This window comes from Protopterus annectens, chromosome 6.part0 (genome assembly GCF_019279795.1).
Source record: "Protopterus annectens isolate FY-2018-M chromosome 6.part0, PAN1.0, whole genome shotgun sequence".
NCBI classification, from domain to species: Eukaryota; Metazoa; Chordata; order Ceratodontiformes; family Protopteridae; genus Protopterus; species Protopterus annectens.
In genome coordinates this window covers 1,408,851,764-1,408,871,423 of record NC_056737.1, presented here as the reverse complement: position 1 = coordinate 1,408,871,423, position 19,660 = coordinate 1,408,851,764, and the positions used below count along the sequence as shown (strand labels likewise).

The 19,660-nt window shown below is 41.8% G+C and overlaps 1 protein-coding gene across 11 annotated transcripts in view; it reads right to left on the bottom strand.

The window, feature by feature from the left end:
* R3HDM1 (R3H domain containing 1) overlaps positions 1-19,660 on the bottom strand; it is a 2,579,330-nt gene that overhangs the window by 355,990 nt on the left and 2,203,680 nt on the right. For all 11 annotated transcript variants that reach the window (XM_044074947.1, XM_044074954.1, XM_044074957.1 and 8 more), the window contains one exon: positions 12,544-12,647. In XM_044074947.1, coding sequence (XP_043930882.1) covers positions 12,544-12,647 — 104 coding nt within the window. The remainder of the gene's footprint in view (positions 1-12,543; positions 12,648-19,660) is intronic.

Genomic DNA, 19,660 nt, shown 5'->3' with positions numbered 1-19,660 from the left:
ATCCTCTTGATAAGAATCTATCTTTTAAGTCATTCATCTCTTGTTCATATCCTGCCTCAGTAGGATTATATCTAGATATTCGCATTGCTTGCCCTTTCACTATATTTTGGTAGACATAACCTGGATGCATGCTCGTCCTATATAAAAGGGAATTCTTGTGACAACCCTTTCTGTATACTCCTGTGTTAACCATACCATTAGATAATCTTTCTACATATACATCTAGAAATGGTAGCTTAGTTCCTGACCATTCATAAGTAAACTTGAGATACTCACTACTTAAGTTCATGTCATCAATTAAGACTTTCAAGTCACTTAAGGTACCAGTCCAAATCAGGAACAAATCATCCACAAAACGTCTAAAGAACGGCACATGCTTCTTGTACAGTTCCAAGCTGAATAGATGAATATGTTCCCATTCAGCCATAAACAGGTTGGCGTAGCTATTGGCACATGAAGTGCCCATAGCTATGCCATCCTTCTGTAGATAATATTCACCCTCAAAATAGAAAACATTGGATTCCAGTATCAATTCTAGGAGGAACATTACTAACTCAATCTTACTGTTAGTCATCTCTGAACTACGTTTCAAATAATCACTCACCATCACTATACCCTCTGTATTAGGAATAACTGTGAACAGGGATTGCACGTCCATGGTAACAAATATATATTCATTTCCTAGTGACGTACTACTTAAAGACTCGTTTAAATCTAAAAGGAATTGTTTCGTATCTCTTAGGATATACACATTCTTGTCCACTAAGGGTCTGAGCTGATTTTCCACGTAAATGGATAGTGGTTCTGTGGACCACCCTCTACCAGCCACAATTGGTCTATACGGGGGATTTTCCAAATTTTTATGGATTTTGGGAAGTCCATGAAGGATTGGTATTAACAGATACTCTATACACATATATTCATATAGTTGAGAATCAATAATATTGGCTTTATATAAATCTTGTAAGTTATATTGAATCCTATGCACAATACTATCTACCATATCCTGCTCTATGTGCATGTAGTGTATATCATCCGTCAGCATCAGTCTCATTCCATTGACATATTGTTCCCTATCCATCAACACTACCCCTCCTCCCTTATCCGCGGGTCTAATAGTTAGTGACTGGTCATTTATGAGATTCTTCAACGAGGCCCTCTGTTCATAAGACAGATTCTGTCTATTCCTAGTAGTCTTATTAGTTCCATTCTCATACATCTTAAACAATTCATTCTCTACCAGCTTGCTATATGCAGCCACTAAAGGATGTAAGAGAGGTACAAAAACACTGGACTTCTTATACTCCTTTCTTAGTTGAGAGCTTTGACCATTAAAAAATATCTTTAAAGATAAATTGCGAATGAAGAGCTTAAAATCTCTAATAGTTTCTTCATAATTACTAATCCTAGTAGGAATAAAGGATAATCCTTTGTTCAACAAAATCATCTCATCTGTTGTCAAGGTACGTTTAGAAATATTAAAAACTAATTGTTCGCCCTCCCTTCCCACATTTTCTTTATGTTGTGATTGGTATATCTCTCTGCAGAATGTTTCCTCTTCTGCCTTCCCCTGCTTGCTGAACGCATCCTCCCCTCTTGTCTGTCTACTCTGATGGGGAAAGGGTGCGCTATATCAAAGTTATGAACCTCTACTAAACAGTCATCGACAGTCTTGTGGTTCCTGCCTCTAGTATTTCTCACCATATTCCCTTCAAGAGTTTTCTTACGAACAATGACCTCATCGACATTATTATTTCCCCTGTCAGCTACTTGTATGGGACTGTTCTTACGGGTTTCTACAATATTCGCCGACTGAGCCGGCGAGATGACGTTAATCTATGTTAAATTGTTAATCGTTATGTAATCCAATGCAACTACTGTCTGTTTATTTTACTGTGGAGCTTTTCTCCCCGGACCTCCGCTGAAAATGGACCCAAGTCCAGTCGGACACTCCCGGTCAACAAATTTAAATAAATAAATAAATAAATACATAAATAAATATATATACTTTTCATACTTGTGATTTAAGATATATATATATATGGCCCCTTTTTGTTTACGTAGTGTGAGCCTTTTGTAGGCTCAATACAGGCTTTTTTAATAAGCTTGTTGGCTATAATAATATCTAATTGGGGCCTTGACTTTTGATATTTGTGATCATATATGGTTCCCTTGTGGTTTATGAAGTGTAATAATAAGGTGGCCATATGGTTTCACCTAATTTGGAGTGTATTTAAGATTTAAGGTTGGTTACATGAATTATGCATTTAGTATACTGATTGTCCAACCAATTGTTTATGTAATATATTTAGTGTGGAACCTGTATTTTTCACATGTGTTACATATATCTTTGTACCTGGTATTGAATTAGCGTTTATTTTTGGCCAGGGATGGAACTAGCAAATTTAATCAAAGGTCTGTCTTCAGACTCTGAGGATCTGGGAATTTCTGGCCTAGCTTCAGGTTCAGGTGATGCTGTTCAGGGTGTCCGGGATCCTATTCAGGATTGTAATTTAGCTTTTGCTAAATTGACCAAAGACCTCATTTCTCTTCGTAAAAATGTTAGGCATCTAAAAATATTTCGGGCCTATCAATGTAGAAAAATAGTTCCTAGAGGTCTTAGGGTTAGGATTCAACCTATGGTGGCTGAACCGGATGAATGTCTTCTCACACAATGGGCGGAGGGCCCAACAAAATGTTTCCATGACTTTTGTGGATCTTTTGAGTAGTTTCTATGAGAGGAAGGTTGAACAGCAAATTGCCAATGTATCGTTGATTAGCAAAACTGTGGAGGTTTTATTTCCATACTTTCTTGCTATAAAGACAATATTGGAAAACTTGGCAAGGAATTGGTTACTTTGGATTCAGGTTTAAAGGATAGAAAGGTCAAGTAATTTACTACGGATATAGGAGACTATGATAGGGGGAAGCCATTTGAATTGCGACCTAGAGTCAAATTTGATATGCCCACTGATTCATCTAAGAGAATGAGAGTTATTCGGCCTAAATCTATTCTGAAGAAAAGGAGCAGGGAGTCCATGCAATATGGCGAGGACTCATCCTCCAATACTGAATGGGAGGATACTCATATTAGCATTTCCCCTGTTTCCAAGAGGAATAATTTGGATAGAGGTTTTATTGGAAAGACCCCTTTAGGTACAAGTCCCAGAGACGAGGGGGGAGGAAGCATCACAAACCCAGATGGGCTGGGGGACATCCTTCAACAGATGACCAGGATTTAGCATCCAATGTTAACAATGTGCATAACATTTCCTCAGTGTTATTGGATGATCAACAAGTTGATATATTGAATAAAGGACTAAGTTTTGTCCCTGGGTTTTTTGTCCAAGAACATTTTTTTGCTGAGGATGTGGTTAATTTTTGTCGAAATTTGAATTTGAAATGCTATTTTCATGGGACTGATCATGATGCCTCTGAGGTTAGGGAATTTCGCTTCCGGCCCTCCAGGTTCAGGCCACCTATGCAACCCATTGTCCAAACATTTCAAAATGCTGTCCTTAAAGATTTACATTTATATCTCCATAAACAGGACAGGTTTAAAGATAATTTGAATAAAGATCAGGAAATTTGTTTGGAGAAATTGATTAAGAACAAGGATATTGTTGTTCTTTCAGTGGACAAAGGGGGAGCAGTGGTGGTCCAGGATCTGGGGGACTATGAAGCCGAAGCTGATCACCAGTTATCCAATCATAATCATTATCAGGAAATGCAGGTGGACCCCACTTTGCAATTTAAAAAGTATGTTAACAAGGTTTTGGATTTGGCTACAGAGGAGAGCATCATTAATAATGAAGTGTGTCATCAACTTAAGGTTGATTTTCCTAGCAGGCAATATATCAATTTTCTTCCGAAGATCCATAAAGACCCCATAAGGCCGCCCGGGAGACCGATTGTATCAGGTAGGGGTTCCCTTACGGAACCCATTTCTGAATTTCTTACATTATACTTAAAACCACTTTTGGTACATATACGTTCTAGAATCCAAGACACTACACACAGTTCCTTTCTATTATCTCTGAGACCCAACTAGAGTCCCATTGGTTTTTGTGCACCCTGGATGTCACCTCCCTATATACCAGTATTCCCCATTGGGCAGGACTTTTGGCCCTGCAATACTGGTTGGATAAGGTCAACATTTATATGCCTGGTTTTAATACCCTCTTGGTATGCATGACTGAACAGGTCCTGATTCACAATGTGTTCTTTTTTAAGGACAGGTGTTTCTGGCAGACACAGGGCACTGCTATGGGGGCTTCTTTTGCCTCCATTTATGCAGATCTATTTATGGCGTATGTGGAGGATCAGGTAATTTATGACATCAGTCACAATATCTTTATCAACGAGATGGATATTTGGAGGAGGTATCTTGATGACTGCTGGATGGTGTGGAGAGGTAATGAGGAATTCCTTTTGGAATTCCTTGAGTATCTAAAATGGTAATATATGGGGGATTGGGTTTAAGTTGACTTTTTCTAGATCTGAAATTACCTTTTTGGATGTTTTGGTAAAAAGAACGGATACCAACACTCTTGAGAGTGAGATATTTAAAAAATTTCCCCAATTTAATACCTTACTACATGCCACCAGTTTCCACTCCCAGCATGTCATCAAGAACATCCCCAAGTCTCAATTCCTTCGAGTTAAAAGGATTTGTTCCAGCTCCCGCACATACGACCATTACAACTTCTTACTGAAATTGGTACACCTTGTTTGCTGTAGCATAGACTAGATCCAGGCCTGCTGAATCTAGCTTTGTTTGTATAACTTGAGCACTAATCCAGGCATTCTTTAAAGTATTCAATAGTATTTATTACTGCTTGGTAGTAACTTGATTAAAGTGTAGCTATCATTCTAAGTCTTTTGGATTAAACACTTGGGCTTCAGACCAGGTGTTTTACATTAGGAAGGTTTGTGGCCTGCACTGTGGTGGCAGGACAGATAGCTTACATCCTTCTAAGTTGGGAACTGCTTGATTGAGGGCTCAGTGTCTGTTATTCTAAAAGTGTATTAGTTCTGGTTTAAGCACTTGGGCTTCAGGCCAGTTATTTTACATTAAGAAGGTTCGTGGTCTGCACTCTTGTGGGAGGAGAGGCTGGACTCCGCCCTTCTGAGCTGGGAATTTCTGGTTAAAGGCTTATAGTGCCTGCATATTTGAACTGTTTCTTACTGAAATTGGTACACCTTGTTTGCTGTAGCATAGGCTAGATCCAGGCCTGCTGAATCTAGCTTTGTTTGTATGCTTATTGTTTGTTTGCTTGTTATTTCCCTGAAACGCTAATTCCACCTAAAACGTGGCTTTTCAGTGCTTCTGTGGATCCCTAGTGATATCTGCATTGCTTACTGTACTTATTTCCTTGTTTCACGTGAAAGAAAGCTACTGTTTGTCGTTTTTGCATTTAAGTTACCTGTACCACATTGCATTTAAGTTACCTGGCACTTGCTCACTAAAGCAATTATATAAGTCAGCACTAAAAAATTAAAAGCACTACACCCTTACAAACTCCCCTTGAGTACCTTGTTCCCCACTGGCCCTTTTTTCAATTAAAAAGGAATTCCCAATACTATTCTAGCATGTCCAAAGGTCAGTTGTCAATCTCCTCTCCGGTCCAGCTGGTGAATCTGGGAATCCTGAGGCAATGTTACAACTGCCTCATGTACACAGACAACCCTCTCCTCCTCCCAACAAATTCCAACACATGTGAGAGATGCAACCATATAGCCAAACTGGAGGCTAAGCTCTCTCAAATCAGTACTGGCGTAACCAGTCAGGAGGAGAAGGAAACCACACTCACTACAATTCCAGTCTCACATAGACCTACCACGACAGCAAACCAAACACATAAACACACAAAAACATACTTGGAGGCTCTAAATAAAAATCTGCCTAAGCAGCAGAGACCTCCAAAGCAGACACCCAAGCAACCGCTACCCCAAAACAAAACACGTGCAACACATAGCTCACAAAGCCAGTTTGCCGAACAGTCAGAGCCCTTAAGGCTAAACAACACACCTGATACACTTGTAATAGGCGACTCTATCGTCAGGCACACTGACGTCCCGTTCACCAGACTGAACAAGGAGAAGGTCACGGTGGGCTGCCTGTCGGGCGCTAGGATTCGCCACATAACACAAGCACTCAGTTCACTCCAAGGCAAGTACAAATATGACTCGGTCATTGTCCATGCTGGTGTGAATGACCTGAGACGTACCTCCCTGGACTACATGAAAAAAGACATAGAGGAGCTCTCTGAGCATGTAGCCCAGGCAAGTATGACCCTGACCTTGAGTAGCATCTTACCCTCACCAAGAATGATGCCACAATATGAAGACAAGATGATCAATTTCAACAATTGGCTTAAGTATTGGTGCCATTCAAAGGGGATCCAGTGCCTGTCAGCCTGGGATGACATGCTCGACAAGCCACGATGCTTCGCTAGGGATGGCTTGCACCTGTCACCCCTGGGCTTTCAGACACTGGCAAAGGCTCTTGCTTCCCCCATAGTGCCTTTTTTAGGCAAGGCTCAAAAGACAAACCCACCTCCATAGGTATCACAAGGGATAAGAAACTAAGAGTAATGCTACTCAACGCCAGAAGTCTAAACCTCAAGATGCATGCACTCGAAACTCTCCTTAGCATGGAGAACATCGATATCTGTGCAGTAACAGAAACCTGGTTCAAGGCTCCCGAGAGCACCCCAGCATTACCAGGTTATACCTCATACCATGCTTTTCAGCCCCAAAACTTGGACCGAACCACAAAAGGAGGGGGAGTATCAATATTCATCAAAGATATCCACACCTCCAGGTTGGTGGCACAGCACGAAGCATCACAGACTATCCATGTGCAGCTAACAGTGGGTAAAACTGCCTTCCAGTTTATAGCCTGCTACAGACCACCCTCCCAAACCCAGGAACCCCAACTCGGCCTTCCTGAGAACACTGGAAAATATGAAGGTCTCTCCAAACACCATTATATTGGGCGACTTCAACTACCCAAACATAGACTGGGAGCATTACTCTAGCTCCAACACCCTAGCCCAAAGGTTCCTAGAATTTATAAACTCAAATGCTATGGAACAACTTGTTACCACTCCCACAAGAGGGGAAAACATACTGGACCTGATCATCACCAACAAGGGGACTCTATGCTCCAGACCAGAAGTGTATCCCTCACTGGTAAGATCAGACCATAAACTAATCTCACTGGATATTCACATCCCGACACCACCCCCTGCCCAGAAAACCACAGTGAAAAACTTCTCTAAAGCAAATTTCACATTCCTCAAAACCGAGGTGGAATCCTTCAAAGCCCCCGAACCTGTGGAAAATATGGCCCAGACCGCAGAATCCTTTATAAACGCATTCTATGAACACCTTCAGGAATACATGGATCATGCAACCCCAAATAAAACCAAGACCCAGTCCTCCAAAGGCAGACGTCCTGTCTGGTGGACCCCAGCCATAAACAAACTATACAATAGAAGGAGGAAGCTACTACATATGATAGAGCAAAATCCCAAAAAGGGAAGGCATGTCTGATCAGTATTAGCAAAAATCTACGGGCACTCCTAAAATCGTCTAAGGCCAGCATCGAGAGAAAAATTGCACAGGACACTAAGGATAATCACAAGGCTTTCTTTAGTTATGTTAATAACCTGGGTGGGAATTCCCAGATATGCTCAGAATTAGTCCAAAATGACAAAAAATACATCGAACCCACAGACATTTCCAACATCCTAGCTGACAGGTTCAGCGCAAACTTCTCCCCCCCTCCCCACCAAAAGGGCAAATATCTATCCCAGCAAAGTGCTGCCCCCCCTGACATCTCAGATGCTCAGGTAAGAGCCGCCCACTACAAAGCAAAAAACACTGCATCAATGGGACCTGACGGTGTCCCGGGCTGCATCCTACATGAACTCCAAGAAGAGCTAAACCCAAACATAAAACTACTGTTCAATCTCAGCCTTACTACAGGATAGGTACCCAAAGAGTGGTGTACAGCAACAGTGATCCCTCTCCACAAAGGTGGTGCCTCAACGGATCCTGGAAACTATCGCCCCATAAGCCTGACTAGCTTGGTCTGCAAAGCTATGGAAAGGATCATCATGGACCTCATAAATAAAGCTATTGGGGACCTACAGACACCAGATCCTACCCAGTTTGGCTTTGTTAAGGGCAGATCCTGCCTCTTAAACCTGGTCGATTTCTTTGAAACAGTCACCAAGGCCATTGACAAGGGGAAGGTGGTCCACACAGCCTACCTGGACCTCGCAAAAGCCTTCGATACAATACCCCACTCGGGCATTACAGATAAGCTCACCAGCTTAAATATAAACCCCTATGTCACTAGATGGGTTGCAAACTGGCTCAAGGACAGAACCCACATGGTTAGAATTGCTGGAGCCATGTCAGACTCCAAACCAGTTACAAGTGGCGTCCCACAAGGCTTAGTCCTGGGACCTCTCTTGTTTGGTATATATTTCTCAGAGGTACACGCCAACACGGAAGGACTGTGGCTGACCAAGTTCGCAGATGACTGCAAACTGGGCACCATAATCGACTCTCCAGCCGACACAAGCATCCTCCAAAAGGGCCTCATAGAAACAGACAAGTGGTGCCAGAGCCATGGCCTCAAGCTAAACCCCAAAAAGTGTATAGTCATCCCCTTTGGCAAAAACAAAGTGCCCACAAATTACCACATAGGTGGTAATCCATTAAGTACAGAAGAAGTAATTAGGACCTGGGGACCCAAGTTGATAGCAATCTCTCATTTGACAACCACGTGGTCAAAGTGGTTAGAAAAACATTTATATATAGCCCACCTAATCATGAAGGGATTCACATCTTGATCAGGGGAGGTCATCGTGCCTCTTTACTCATCCCTCATCAGGCCCATAATTGAGTACAATGCCCCTTTTGGGATGTACCTTACCAGACACCTGCAGCAACTGGAAAGACCCCAAAAGTACCTCACCAAGAGGATCAAAGGGCTCAAACAGATGCCATATGCTGCCTGGTTAAAGAAACTCCAGCTCTACTCAGTGGCATACCGCCTGCTCAGAGGCGATCTGTGCCTGACGTATAAAGCCATGTCCAACCCGGAAGTAATGGACATGCTGCACCTCAGAAAATCCAAATCCCATCGAGCTACGTGCTCGAGAGACTTGAACCTCAGCACTGAAATAAATAGGACATGCTGGAGGGACATATTCATAACCCAGAGGCTCCCTTAACTCTGGAATAAAGTCTCAGTCCAGGTTAGGCAGAGTCCCTCACTGACTCTCTTCAAGAGGAATCTTGATGAGTGGATGGGAGATCATAGGTTTACCCCGGGTATCACTTCTGTGTCACTGTTAGACAGAGGCACAGTATACTAACCTCGAAAAAGGGCATAGCAAAATTAATTTAAAATGGGTGGCGAAAGCCAAACACACTCTGGCTAGGCTTATAAATGCCCTAGGGCAGATAGCCTAGTATGAACCTATGAACCTATAAGAGGGATCTTATCACCAGGTTTAAAAGTAGGGGTTATTTAGGGGGTGACATCACGAGGGCCAATCGTTTTGCAAATCAGCAAGATAGAACTGATTTATTATCCTTTCGAAACCGGGATCATGTTAAGTCTGATTTGCTTAGATTGGCAACAACCTATGGGAGGAATACAGTTGGATTTATGAACATTATCCGTAAGCATTGGCATTTGTTAAAATTGGATAATGTCTTAGAGAAATATATAGGGGACCGGTGTCACTATTCATTTCGCAAAGGGCGGTCTTTGGGTTCTCTTTTCAGTCATTACAAGAAGGTTTATTATAGAGATACATATTCTATTACTCAAGCTCACCTTTTTACAGGCCCTTTATTTGGATGCTATCCATGTGGTCATTGTACCTATTGCCCTAGGGTATTGAAATGTCAGACCTTTTCCTCACAAAACTGTCCACAAGTTTATGACATTTTATGTTTTGCCAACTGCAATACTTCTTGGGTGATTTAGTTGTCCCAGTGCAATTGTCAAGCCTTCTATGTTGGACAAACTTCCCGTCCTTTTAAAATTAGGATAGGGGAACATCTTAGTGATATTAAAAACAAAAAGGGGTCCAGTTCTTTATACAAACACATTTCCAAACACCCTACGGGCAATTTTGTTTTATGGTCATTGATCACATTAAGTACAGACATGTACAATCCCATGTTTTACATGATAGGCTTACCTATAAAGAGAAAATGTGGATCATCAAACTAGGGGCTCTATTTTCCCCTGGCTTGAATGATCATTTTTGAGACATCCAATTCACGTTTGTTGTTATATTTGGGTTCATATATTAATGTATATATTTGGGATAATTGTGTTTATTTGCATTACATTTCATGCATTTATGAACTAGTGCACTATTTTATTTATGTACTAGAGGGCGCTCCATGCTTTCTATATGAAATTTGTATAAGTTGGAAGACAACAAGTTAGGTTTTGTCTTCATTTTGTACATCATGTTTGGTTGCTGATGAAGGATTTACCGAAACCGGTACAACCATGTTGGTGTACAGTTATGTTATTTTGCTGTCTTGAAGTTGGACATTAAATAAGATTGCCTGATTCCAGGAGTTGAGTGCTGGCTTTCTTTCTTCACTTTTAGTTTGGTTTTCCAGCCGTGCACCAGCCGTTCGTGCAGGAGAATGTTTTGGATTTATTGATTTATCCCTTCACACATTTTTCTGTATCCCCTCATCACACGATTTTTGATGCTAATACACTGGAAACCACCATATTAAATGACCAGCATGTTAGTGGCACCAATAATTTAAAGAGGAAACCCATCTTACATCTCCCTTTTTAAAAGCAAAAATAAATTACTTTGAGTGGTAGAATTTTCCAATACAGTTCACTAAAGTCTACACATTTTACATTATTTCTCGGATAATGTACTTATATTTTTTCATCTTTTTAAACATGTTTCTTAGTAGTAATCCATATTCCTACCAGAAATGGGAAGAGTTGTATGCTATTTGGTATTCAAATTTTATGCTAATCATTGCCCATATGTTTGGCTGGACATACTTAATTTTCAAGGGAGTTTGCTACAATTTTCAATGTCTGCAGGTTGACAGGTACGGTACTTCCTCTGCATTTCTGGCAATGTTCTTCAGTCTTAAGTGACATTTTTGACTGAACCCTCCCCTTCTTTTCAAGCCTGAACAAGTTTACTCTACCATGGCCCCGGTGATGCAGTGGTTAGCATTGTCGTCTCACAGCAAGATGTTCTCCGGTTCGATTTTCGGCTGGAGAGCCTTCTGTGTGGAGTCTGCACGTCCTCCCTACGGTCGAGTGAGTTTTAAAGACATCCAGGTAGGTGCACGTGTGCGCCTTCTGTGAAGGATGGGCTGGCAACTCAACACCATAAAAACAACACTGCCAATCAGTCTGCGGACCGGTGATCCGCTGTGGTGACTCCTAACCGGGAAAAGCCAAAAAGACATTGCTTTTTACACTTGCATAGTTAAGAACCTCACTCAGCATGAAGACCTACATATGCAGACAATTTACCACAGAGTATCTATCAATGCACTTCTATGGGGAAGTCAATACACTCCATAACTCTATCCAAAAATCCAGAAACACTATTAACTTCTGGCTGAAATGACTAAGTATTTTCTTAAAGATGCTTAACAGAGTGACTGGGATTTGTTACGATCAACCAGCAAACTACTCAATAGTAGAAAACACAATCAGCTGACTAAGAGTTTTAAAGTAATTATATGCAATAAAAGTGGAGCCTACAAATCTACATTTTGTGGAGGATTCACAACCCACATCAGTACTCACTTCAGCAGAAATACACAGGGGGATGCCAAATGGTGAAGAAGAAAATATCACATCTCATGTCACATTTTAGTTAAGGTTATCTTTCACGAAGAAAGCTGAAAGAGGTAAGTTGATCACTAATTGAAATTCCCATTTAAAGGACACCAGTCAGAAAAAATGCTTCTCCCCTAAGATTCAGGAAAAAAAACAGACCCTCAAGACAGCTACTATGTAAACAGTGGGAAAAGCCGTATTCCCCTTAAACAGTTTCCAATCATTGAGTGAATATGCTTTACATTTAAGGTAAATTTATCTTGACCTTTTCCCAAAAGATCAGCCGGGGCAGCCATCTGGCTTTGCAAAATAGCTTCACCCCCTGACCCCAAATAACCATCTAGGTTACATACAGCACACGTAACTTTATTACACTAATTCTCTGACCATTAAATTTCAAGCAGCAAATGAAACTCTTCAACAAACATGACAGAAAAAAGGAAGACTTCCAATGTGCACAAATCTGAACACGTAGAGCTGTAAAACAAATAAATAAGAGTGCTCCAGCTCAACTGCCAAGGAAAAAAATTATTAAATGAAAAAACTACACACCAAGATGTTAAGTACAGCTACAGCAACATGCAACAAACTACTCTTGTTGAATACAACTGCTCATTTACTTTACAGCTTTCAGTCTTCATTTCATCTAGAACATTATCACACACCTGCACACTGTTGTCCTTGAAGCTGCTGCGAGCTGCATGGTGATGACGTTCGTGGAAACTGCAAATGCTCAGATCCTGGTGGCTGCAAAAACCCTACTGAAGAACTGCAGAAACAAAACAAAGTAAATAGTCTCTACTATAGCACAAAAATGGAATAAATCTGTAGAATAGAGAAGCTCATGTCTCACTAAAATGTAAACACATTATTCTTTAAAAGATGCTACAATTTTACAACATATGCTGTAAGTATCCTAAATTTTCTGCAATCACACTTAAAAAAAAATGAGAGCCATTTTTCTGTACAGAAAAAAAAATGCTGGAGAAGTCCATGCATAACAGTATCAACAGGCAGTAGTAGTAGGATATATTTTTCTTTTTCATTTCCAACTCGGACGGCGCAGTGGTGCAGCTGTTAACGTTGTTGCCTCACAGCAAGAGGTTCGATTCTTGGCTGGGGTGCCTTCTGTGCACAGTTTGCATGTTCTCCCTACGATTGTGTGGGTTTCCTCCGGGTACTCCGGTTTCCTCCCACAGTCCAAAGACATGTGTCTGGAGCATTTCTCCCCAGGCCTCCGGTGAAAATACACTCTGTCCTAGTCGGACTTTCCCAGTCAACAAAATGATATATAAAAATAAATTAAAAAACTCACCTCAACTGCCTAGTTTGTCATCCTGTTATTTCCATTCTCAGTAAGAAACAGAGGGAGATGACTGGAATAATGCAGTTCACATGCTGCAGTAAAGCCACCCCCCCAACACACCCATCTTCCTTCAGTGACTCTTTAGCTGCAACACAAAAGTAAGTTGTGTAGTTCTAGCCCACTGCTGCATGTGTGCTTCCACACTTGTGATCATCCCTAGCCAAGCACCCAACCTAGGCATACTCCTGTCTTACAACACTATCTACTGTTAAGCGGCATTATCGCAACAGGTACAAACTCTGCATCTGTATAGGATGAGCAAGCCAGTGTTGACTCATGCCTTTCCTCTACCAACTAACTTCTCAACAAGTCATATCCACGAACCTAGCTCACATCACTGGGCTGCAAGTCAATGGCTTCATCCATCAAGCAGCTGTCAGAATTAAGAGCTCTGTAAACAAAAGTAAAATCAATCCAGAACACCTGCAAGGCATAGGTAACAGTCAACTAAACCCATTTGAAGACAGTATTGATAGTTGCAACATGGTAAAAGAACTGTGTCTGTATGTTGTACACATACAGATATCAAAGTTTGTTTAGGACTTGGGTTATGGAAATTATGATTTTTTTTTCATATTTTGGTAAATAACTTTGCAATGGAACATGTCAGTGTGCCAAGTAATATCTCATTTTGAAGACAGTGTTACTCCTTACAACATGGTAAAAGAAAGTACAGTTTTGTACCTACCATAAATGTAGATGTCCGATAGACATATAACTGCAGTCATAACATGTGGGTTGTCCTGCCTCAGGCAGCCCTCGGTCGGCCGGATTCCAATTCCTACTGAATCTGGGGGGTTGAACCTGGAGGAAATCTTTCACTGTCTGAACTGATTTTGCTTTTTCTTCGATGGTCTTTAAGACATCCTTAGCATTTGCACCAAAAAGCTTGTTCTTTTCCAAAGGTGCATCCAGAAGTTTTGCTTTTACGTGATCTGGCAGAGGTTGATCTTTTAACCAAGCATGTCTATGAATGACTGCCCCTGTCATAGCTGCCCTACATGAAGCTTCCAGTGCATCATATCCACACTGCAGGAAGTGATTGCTTACTTGCTGAGTGTTATATACAGCTTCCTGCAAAGTCTTCCTGTCTAAAGGATCAGGAGTAGCTAATGTTTTTTGTAAATCTTCTAACAGGTAATCCTGATATTGTAACATATGAAAAAGGCAATTTAAAGCTCTCATAGATAAGGTAGTGGATGTGTAAACCTTTTTGCCCCATCTCTCTAATGACCTAGCTTCCCTGTTGGAGGACAAAGGATTTTTTGAGGTGGAGGCTGAAACTCCTTTAGGCCCCTGTGAAATAGTTTCCAAATCAGCAGTATGGGCCCTGAATAAATGGGAATGAGTTTCTGGGACCTTGTAATACCTGTCTGGCTTGGCTGGAGCAGGAGGAAGAGAATCAGGGGTAGCACTAGAGTCAGAATACAAATCATCCAGAACATCAAGTACAGGAGGAATAGCTAAGGGCCTGTGCTGAGGCTTCTTAAGGAAAGTCCTAAGGCATTTCCTAGAATCAGAATATTCCTGACCTTGCCACTTTAAATGTTCCCTCATGGTGTGCAGAACTTCCCCAAAAGAAAAATCCTCAGGAGGGGAGGCCGAGGGGATGGAAACTTCTGCATCAGAGTCCTCATAGGTCTGAAAGAGCTCTTCCTGGCTATCAGAGTGGACAGAGCCCTCAGAATCTTCATCTGAAGGAGTAGGGTCAGAGGGTTCAACCCGGGGCCTTTTATCAGGAGGGGGCTGGGATCCTCTCTCAGGATGGGCCTGTGAACCTCTAATCATGGAAATTAAATCAGCAGCCATGGACATAATTTGTGTCTCTGGAGTCGGCTGAGGTAAGGATTTAGAAGTAATATGCTTTGTTTTGCTGGCTGCCTTAGCCCTAGTGTAGGCCTTAATAGACATGGCCATAGGGGGCCTGGCAGCTCCATCGCAGGAGTGACCTTGTCTACAGCAATGGTCTCGGGCATTTCCTCGGTTTCGGTATCCGGAGGAAAATCTATAACTGGCGTCGGAGTAATGTCTGGAATCAGAGTCTTCGGTAATGCGGTGTCTTCGGTTCGGAGCGGTGGAGAGACCGTCTCAGAGGGAACCGGAGCACTCGCGCTAGGTTTTGGCGTGGAGTCGGTAGTAGACGCAGGTCGATCCCGGTCTTTTCACTTTTTAGGAGTTTGCGATGTCGGGAGATCCGACGGCATGGTGTAAGCAAAATTATCGCCGAAAAAATCTTCAGCGAACTCTGCCCGGCGCCTGAGAGTGCGCTTGTTGAAGCGAGCACAGGCTACACAGGCCGAGACGTCGTGGTCTGGGCCCAGGCAAGGGAGACAGTAAGAGTGGAAATCCTTATGAGGTATTTGTTTACCACAAGAAAGACAATTGTTAACTTTTTCAGTAATTTCTGACATCGGCTGAGGCAAGAAAAGGTCCCCAACGGGGTACTTAGCTTTTTTGATGACTTCGGTATTGTAGAATACAGGAGCTGACCGACCGGCACTTGCAAACTGCTTCTGCTTCGGGCACCGCGCGGCAAGAAAGACTGAAGAAAATGGCGTCGGCTGATGCTTATGTACTCCAGCCGCTCTGACGTCGGAGAGAAATGCGACATCAGCCGACGTCGGACCCAGACTTTGGAATCCGGCCGACCGAGGGCTGCCTGAGGCAGGACAACCCACATGTTATGACTGCAGTTGCATTCTTGAATGACATCTGTGTATGTGCACTGTACACACGTACAGATATCACAGTATGTTTAGTCTTGTAGGATTGTGAAAATTATACATTTCCAATACTTCTCATTATTATGCCCATATCTTTGCAAGGGAGCATGGTGATGTCCCAAATGATGCATCATTTTGAAACTGACATTGAGTCACACAACTTCTACACTGATATGTAGCCACTGTCTATTACAGGTGATGAGATATGCTTTGTTTATCAATTATGAGAAATATATTAATCATATTTCTGTGAATATCTCTGTAAAATAGCATCACACAGTAATGGTTAAGGTATCATTTTAAAGCTTATATTCCTACCAACAAATTAAATGCAAACTGTATGGGTCTACATGGTACACTGACCAAGATATTGTGCTTTGTTTTTCCAAAAAGGTAAAAGGTATGCACAATGTCAACATTCCTTGCCAAATATTTAATAATGACTTTGATACGCACTATCAGTCTTTACACTGTTGAAAAGGTGAGTGTCTCCTGAACAACTTTCGCATTTACATTTTTAGTCTAGCTCTTATAGAGTTATGAATAAGAAGTTGTGTACCTACCATAACGTTCCATGTTAGTTGTCTTCTTCTCGCCTTCTTTCTTGCTGGTTGGGTTCGGAGCCGATCTTCGGCTCCGACTCGGCCATTTTCTAAAGCTCAAGAGCTATTTACTGGCTCGAGGCCTCCCTATATCCCACAATGTCTGGCGCTAGATCCCCAGATCTCATTTGCCGCTTCAGCTACAAGGTTGCGCTTTACTGGCTCAGGTCGTAGTCTTCTTTTTGTAATATTAGCAGTTAAATTTTTAGTGTATATTTCAAGGCTTTCTTTTGTTTAAGTAGAGTAGTACTGTTAGATTAGTCTTAGTATCCCTGTGTTTCTGCCCTTTAGGAAACTCGTTTTACTTAGAGAGTTTCTCCCCTCCCCCCCTCTATCTCTCTAAGTAGGCCGTTTAAATTAGATGCTATCCCCTTCCCTTTTAATCGTTTTTCCAGTAGTAAGTAGTGTTTAGCCTTTATAGTTTAAGACAAAATTCTCTTAGTTTTGTTAATTTTTTGTGTGAAGGTGTGGGACTAGTGTGTGTGTGTGAGAGACTGTGTGTGTTTCTTTGCACTAGTCTAACATTCCTCTATTGGTATCCCTTTTTCTTTACCATGTCAAAGGATACCAAGGTATCAGGGTTCAAGAAGTGTGACTCGTGCTGTCAGAAAATGTCTCTGTCTACAGTTCTAATACATTTGTAACACAAGCATCTTGTATAAATCATTTCGATATTCACCAATGACAAATTATTTACAAAATTCCAGCTAGCTGAGCTGGCAATATAGTACAGTTGTGTACACTTACCATAAATGTAGATGCTCGAGTGTATTCACTGTTGCAGTCATTACATTTGGGTAATCTGCTGGCAGGTTGCCCTCTGTCGGCCTGAATTCCAAAGTCTAGGGTCCTGCGTCAGTTGCTGTCTCCTCTTCCATTACGTCAGATCGTCAGGGGTATAAAACAAGCAGCCTTTGCCATTTTCTTTAGTTTTTCTTGCCCCAGATGTCAGGTGCCCCCAAAAAGGTAGCAAAAACAAAAACAAAAAAAAAAATATATATAAATATATATATATATATATATATGTATATATGTATATATAAACTATATATACATGCAACAATACAAACTTTACCTTCATCTACAAGCAAAAACACCACATAGGTTGTAGAAGATAGTGAAGGAAAGAGAAACTCCAGAATAAAAGGGGGATGGCGGGCGGGTAACCTGGACTGCAACAGTGAATACACTCTAACATCTACATTTACGGCAAGTGTACACAATTGTACTATGTTCTTTGTGTTTCACTGTTGCAGTCATTACATTTGGGTAGAGTCCCAAAGCTATGGATGGGAGGCTGGAGCTAAACAGCATTAGGGGCGGCTATAATGCCCTGCAGAACTGCAGTGGCAAAGCCTGCCCTGGACTTAGAGTGGAGAGGCAAATGATAATGCTTTGTAAAAGTGTGAACAGAACTCCAGGTAGCAGCCTCTAAAATGCCTTTGGTTGTTACTCCTCTGAGAAAGGCTGCTGATGTTGCTGCAGCTCTGGTGGAATGAGACCTAATGCCCTTGGGCACAGGTTTGGCATGGTGTTAAGTAGCAGAAACGGATGCAGTGGCTTATCCATTTTGAAACAGACTGCTTTGAAATAGCCTTTCCTTCTGATCCTGCAGCATATGTCACTAGTAACTGCTCAATTTTTCTTAGAGCATTAGTCCTGCTCAAGTAGAATCTTAGCTGTCTGTGTACGTCCAATGAATGCAGAATCCTCTCCCCCTTATTCTGCGGATTTGGATAAAAGGTTGGCAGATGACTAGTTTGGTTAAGAGCCACACTGGAAACCACCTTAGGCATAAATGAAGGACTGGTCCTCAGGGACACCTTGTCTGGGTAAAAAATGATGAAAGACTCCACAGCCATGAGGCCCTGTAGCTCTGAGACTCTTCTTGCTGAAGTAATTGCCAGGAGCAGAGCTGTTTTCCATGATAAGAACTTTAGGTCTGCAGTAGCAGCTGGTTCAAATGGAGGCAGGTTGAGCTTTTCCAACACATAATTGAGGTCCCATGCAGGAATTGGTGATCTAGGAAGCCTTAAATTTTTGGCCCCACTAAGATACTGCTTTAGTGAAGGATGAGAAAAGATTGGTGGCTCTGTGTTGTAATGAGCCGAGATGGCGGAGGCATGGATTTTTATTGATGAAAAAGATAGGCCTTTGTCAAGCATCTCAATCAAGTATTGTAAAATCTGAGGAATATTTGGCTCTGCTGTATCAGTTCCTTATGCTTGGTTCCAAGCACAGAATCTCTTCCATTTATCAGCATAAGATTTTCTAGTACTAGGCCTTCTGGCTTCCAAAATGACATCCATCACAGCTTTACTGAGAGGTGTTGTTTGAATAATTACATGATCAGCCATGCTGCCAGGTTCAGTGTTTGGAGCTGATTGTGCAGGATTTGATTGTTTTGCTGGGACAGTAAGTGAGGTATTTGAGGTAAGTACCAAGCTGGGAATTGAGACATGTTCCTTAGGATTGGGTACCAGTATTGGCGGGGCCAGTCCAGGGCAATTAGTATCATCTTTGGTTTCTCCTGTCTGACTTTTAGTAGTACCTTGGGAAGAAGAGGCAGGGGAGGAAAGGCGTAAATTGAAGGATAGGGCGTCCACTTTCCATGCTTGTCCGTGATAAGTCCTTGTGCAGAATTTTTTCAGTTGATAATTTTGAGGAGAGGCAAATAGATCTATGTCCGGTCTCCCTCATTTCTTTATTATCATGCTGAAGACTTGTGGATCTTGTTTCCACTCGTGAGGGTTCATAAGGTTTCTGCTTAAATCATCTGCCAGAGTATTTTGCTTTCCTGGCAGGAAATGAGCTTGAAGATGCACTTGATAAGTCAAGGCTATGTCCCACAGTGCCATGGCTAGTCTGCAAAGGGGGTATGAGTGCGTGCCCCCCTGCTTGTTTATATACCACATCACCATAGTGTTATCCGTCTTTATCAGTAGAATTTCCTGGATGAAGTAAGTCCATGAAGGCTGTCAGGGCATTTTGAACAGCTAACATCTCTTTTTGATTGATATGCAGATTCATTTGTTTTGGGGTCCATATGCCCTGAATGCATCTTCCTGCCAAGTGGGCCCCCCCATGCATA